This window comes from Henckelia pumila, chromosome 3 (assembly GCF_033568475.1).
Source record: "Henckelia pumila isolate YLH828 chromosome 3, ASM3356847v2, whole genome shotgun sequence".
In the NCBI taxonomy this organism is placed as follows: Eukaryota; Viridiplantae; Streptophyta; class Magnoliopsida; order Lamiales; family Gesneriaceae; genus Henckelia; species Henckelia pumila.
The window spans coordinates 143,678,449-143,683,121 of NC_133122.1; the positions used below are offsets into that span (position 1 = coordinate 143,678,449).

A 4,673-nucleotide genomic window follows, 5' to 3' on the forward strand; every position below is an offset into this window, starting at 1 on the left:
TTGTTTGGTTAAAAAAAAATTGGAAAAAAAGAGAGATAAAATTATATCAAGTCGTAGCGCATAATCGCGAGATACTGGTAAGTAATATCTGCGAAGACCATACAAGTTACTCTCAAAATAAGAATATATGTGTTGTGTTTCATCAGCACATTTGTGGATATATTTATGTACGAGAGGAGATACTCCGAAACATTAATCTTTTATAAATGTTTAAGATAAAACTGCTATGATTAGTTTTTGACTATAAAAGGAGCGTAATTTAAAAATGAGTAGACCTTTTGCGATATGGTTTTACGTAATTAGTTCCTTACGACGAGTTGATCCGTCTCGTTTATAACTTTTACTAGATCTTATTTAAGAATTTGTTTGGTTAAAAAAAAAATTTGCAAAAAAAGAGAGATAAAATCATAAAATAGAATTAAGAATAAAGAGATGATATGAACATTGACAATAGCACACAGACCTAGTACCAGAATGGGATACAATGAGCCGACCAGCTTCACAGAACCAGCTCAGAAATGCCATGCAAACAGCCTATCAACAAATCTTAAAATATACATCCTCAAATCTTAACAGCGCCACCAGAGATTCCTCAGTCTCCCAAAAAAACACACAGCTGGAGGTGCAGCATGCCTTTGCCAATATTTTTCACCAAAGATATTTACATATTTCCCCCCCTCCCCCCATTTTTTCTGTATCCGTTTTACCCGATACTGTAAAAACGAGGATGAATTCCACAGTTTCAGAATCAATCTCACTCACCCAGAAGCCTGTCACGTGTGCTTTCTGTCCTCTCTTCCCCTGTACAACTCTGATACTCCAACCCCATATTACACACACTCACTGTGTGCCAGAAAGTGACTGCTTTTTCTTTAGTTCAGATTTTTCTTTCTTTCTTTCTTTTTAATTTGCCTCTTTTCCATTTTTCAGAATGAGTTGAAAAATGGGTTTTCAAGAAAATTGATGAAGAATCTTGATTACGTCTGATTATTGTTATTAGCACAAAATTACAGAACTTTTTCTTTTTATTTTTTTAAAAAGAAATTATTTCCTATCTCAATCTCTCCGCATTCACAAGTATATATCCTGCAGCTTTTTTCACCGTCTTTTCTCTAATATATGTCCATTATTGTTTGAAGGAGAAAGAAATAAAACAGTCTTTTTCAGCAGGTACTATACCATCCATTATCACTCAACTTTTTGAATTTCTATCACCTCCAACAGTAACAAAAAATAATGGGTTTTTTTTTGTTAATTTACACTTGTTTTATTCATTTATTTATTATTTATATAACCCAAGCAACTGCAGACAAGAGGTCTGAGTGAAGTAAATGGCATTCATTTATTTCTGTACTATATAGTATAGTATTTCTGCGTGTATATATAGTGTATAGCTTTGTTCTGCAATTGGTTCTGCCCATAGTTGTTGTGTGGCAGAGCTTTTCGGGCCCCTGTAATTATACCTCCCAGTCAGAATTTAGTAATTATTTCCTGTCTTTTTTCCCCTTCCATTCCCAAACGTTAACCTTATTTTCTCCCTTCTCTCCTTCTCTCCTTCTGCAGGCACTGTGTGCGCCTGTTTCTTGGGATCTTTTCACTATCTCACTGCATTGCAAAGTTTCATTCTTTGGGAACTTTGTTTTTAATGGGTGATTTCGGGCCTGAAAATTGACGAGCGTTTTGGATATTTTCTTGGGCGAAAAATGTCTGGTTTAAGAGGGAATGGCTCTGTGTCAACGCTGCCGCCGCCGCGGCCCAAATCGCCGCCCAAGTACCCTGATTTGTACGGGAAGCGGCGGGAGTTGGCCAAGATTCAGATTCTGGAGAGGGAGATTGGTTTTCTTGAGGTACGTGCAATTTTTTGCTCTGTTTTTGTTGTTGTTGTTACTTTCTTGGCCGATTTGACTTCATTTTTCATGCTTGAATTCTTCTAGAATTCACTTCGTTTGGGCAAATGGGAAAAGTCCGGTTAGTTTTGGACAAACTCCCAAGAACTTTAATTTGATTTGGTGGTCTTTTGTTGGTGCCATCTGTGAATACATCTTAAAACTCAACTTTGTGCTAATTTTTTAAGTGTACTTTTAATGATTACTTATGTGTTCTTTACTCCTTTTTTTAGTGTACTTTTTATGATTAATTAGTGATGGTAATTTTTTTACTCTTACTCTGAGGATCTTGTGTGCTTTCTTTTTCATTTTTTAATTTCATTTTTATGAGTAGGTAGGTGGGGTAGAGATTTGAATGAGACTTTAGCAAGGTAGTATGGTGATGACAATGACTGTTAATTGTGTGGGGAAATACAAAGGGCCCTCATAGTTTGTGGTGTGTGTCATCACATTGCACAAGGAGCCCAAAAGTGAATTATTTCTTTGGTAAAACTTTAATTTGAATGCTTATTTTGGAAATGTATGGACCACTTCAATTTACCTGTTTTTTGGAAGATTAAATGATTCATCATGGACTCAAAAAGTTCTCAATCAAAAAGGCCATCTAATATGTCACGATACACCATTTGGTGGGGATGATATTTGAATGCCCTGATCGCACTTCGTCTAACAAAATTAATCACACCATGTGAATTACCTATGTCGTTCAATTTTCTTTTATCACTCGTATATCACACGGCCTCGTCTCTTCAATGATACCATGTCATCGGACCTAAACTTATCGGAGAAATGTATGATGCCACACACATGCCAGGCCTTATTATACTTTTGGAATGTAGAATCCTAATAATCCTGAAAGCTTGAGGTTTGCCTTGGAAGTGGAGTAAAATTTGTTTTTGCTCTTAAAGAATATATGCCTCCATGTATAGTGAAGCTGCATTTTGTTTAATCAGGAAGAATTGAAAGCTGTCGAAGGCCTTCCACCGGCTTCAAGATCTTGTAAAGAGTATGTTAGTTTCTGGAATGCATCAGCTTTTTATTTCAAGCACGAATATGAACATGGCCAATATTTTGAATGTGGTTTCGTCTTTCCTCAAATGATACATACCGTGTTACCTATCTTGATACTGGATTTCATTGACAGGGTTGCAGATTTCGTAGCAGCAAATGCAGATCCTCTAATACCTACGTGAGAACCGAGAACATACATTGGTTATCTTTTCCATTGCGTAATTCTAGTTTTTTTTTCTAATCTTTTATCTTTTGTCTTGGTGATTTTTGAAAGCAGAACCAAGAAGATTAGCAGATCACGCCGCTGCTGGAAATGGCTCTGCAGGTATGAGCTCCTGAACTGTCATCGAAAAGTTAAAAAATGCACAAACTCTAAAACCTTCTTTGAAATTGTTCCTGCTTTCCCCGCTTTAATTTTATCATTCATAATCTAAGTATAAATCCCATTTTTTTGCAGTGGATTATCATGCTTCAGTATATCCTGGATTTTCTGTTGCTGTCACCACTGCACGTGTGATCTCGAGTTGCCACACTGCCCCGAATGCAATACATGTCGTTGCAGAAACAGATGTTTGAGCTGCCGAATGCCAAAATGCAAATGTTTTTCGTGCTGGAACAGCCGATGCTTTGACGACTGTACATGTAGATTGCCTCGCTGCTGCATTCCTGAGTTTACCTCGTGCTTAAGTTGGCCTTCGTGTTTCTCGTGTTGGTCTTGGCCTTCGTGTTTCTCGTGTTTGTCTTGGCCTTCATGCTTGACGTGCTCTTGTTCTTGTGTGAACCCTTGCTCTATCCCGTGCTCTTGTCCGAGTATCAAGTGTAGATATCCTAAATGTCTTAAGGTAAAAAAATATCCTAAATGTCTTAAGGTAAATGTATGTTCATATTGTGACAAAAACTGCTGCTACCCTTGCTACTTCTGTTATTAGAATTATATAATAATGTCGACATGTTTAAATGTTTGGTTTGTTATAAATTTGATTCTTTAAATTTCATGGATCTCCACTTTTTTATCTCTGCATTCTCAACCAACATTTTTTTGGACTAACCTGTTGCACAAACTTGCTTACTTTTTACTTGGTTAGCGTAGTTTGCAGATTATTGCGTTAGTTCGGGGTTTAGTTAGTGCGCATTAAAAGGCAACGGCTGCGACTTCTCACATTATTTAAAAAAAATCTCACGCAACTAAAAATAAAAGGAAAACAAACGAATTAACAAAAAGTAACGGGAAAAAGAGTAAATTTTTTGGAGAGTTAGAAAGAGGCTTAAATATTTCTTTCAGCTCAATAACAAATCTTTCTATCCAATGCTTTGTTTGGTACGATTATTATTAATTTCGGTATAAATTATCTTATTTAATCTTGCGTTCTTTTTGACGTATTATTTATCTATCCATTAATTATTTATTTTACATCAATTAAATTTTTAATTATTTATTTTACATCAATCAAATTATTAAATTGAAATTACAATATTATCCTTTATAAATAATATTATTCATATTTTATTTATTATTAAAAAACAAAATTGTAATTTATCATTTTTATATAAAATTTAATCAATCAAATCAAATAAATTATAATCTATAAATCAAATCAAATGCTAAATTAACTATTATTTCTTATTTATTTTTATTTATATTACATTACTAATTTATATATTATATATTCTATCACTCAAACCAAACTAACTATTTTCGGGACTTGTGGAGCGGACTATCATGGTTGCCTATAAGAAAATTATATTTTTATTTTATATTTGACAAAGAAAATATTT

The 4,673-nt window shown here is 34.5% G+C and overlaps 1 protein-coding gene across 5 annotated transcripts; it reads left to right on the forward strand.

The window, feature by feature from the left end:
• The first annotated feature begins 483 nt into the window (after positions 1–483).
• LOC140891939 (uncharacterized) lies at positions 484–3,881 on the forward strand. 5 transcript variants are annotated; one of them, XM_073300643.1, is made up of 6 exons: positions 484–622; positions 1,564–1,847; positions 2,840–2,892; positions 3,031–3,075; positions 3,175–3,222; positions 3,355–3,881. In XM_073300643.1, the coding sequence occupies exons 2-6, from the start codon at positions 1,704–1,706 to the stop codon at positions 3,824–3,826; spliced, it is 762 nt and encodes a 253-aa protein (XP_073156744.1). In that variant the 5' UTR covers positions 484–622; positions 1,564–1,703; the 3' UTR covers positions 3,827–3,881. The 5 variants fall into 5 exon arrangements, with proteins under 5 accessions (XP_073156744.1, XP_073156745.1, XP_073156742.1 ...); XM_073300644.1 differs by lacking the exon at positions 484–622 and adding an exon at positions 689–803; XM_073300641.1 differs by lacking the exon at positions 484–622 and adding an exon at positions 816–1,170.
• Positions 3,882–4,673: the final 792 nt, after the last annotated feature.

What these genes read in the sequence shown, in the direction of transcription:
- LOC140891939 (XM_073300643.1), top strand. Translation starts at nt 1,704, where the DNA reads ATGTCTGGTTTAAGAGGGAATGGCTCTGTGTCAACGCTGCCGCCGCCG. An exon ending in GGGAGATTGGTTTTCTTGAG is followed by an intron (nt 1,848 to 2,839) that starts GTACGTGCAATT and finishes TTGTTTAATCAG; the next exon opens with GAAGAATTGAAAGCTGTCGA. An exon ending in GCAGATCCTCTAATACCTAC is followed by an intron (nt 3,076 to 3,174) that starts GTGAGAACCGAG and finishes TTTTGAAAGCAG; the next exon opens with AACCAAGAAGATTAGCAGAT.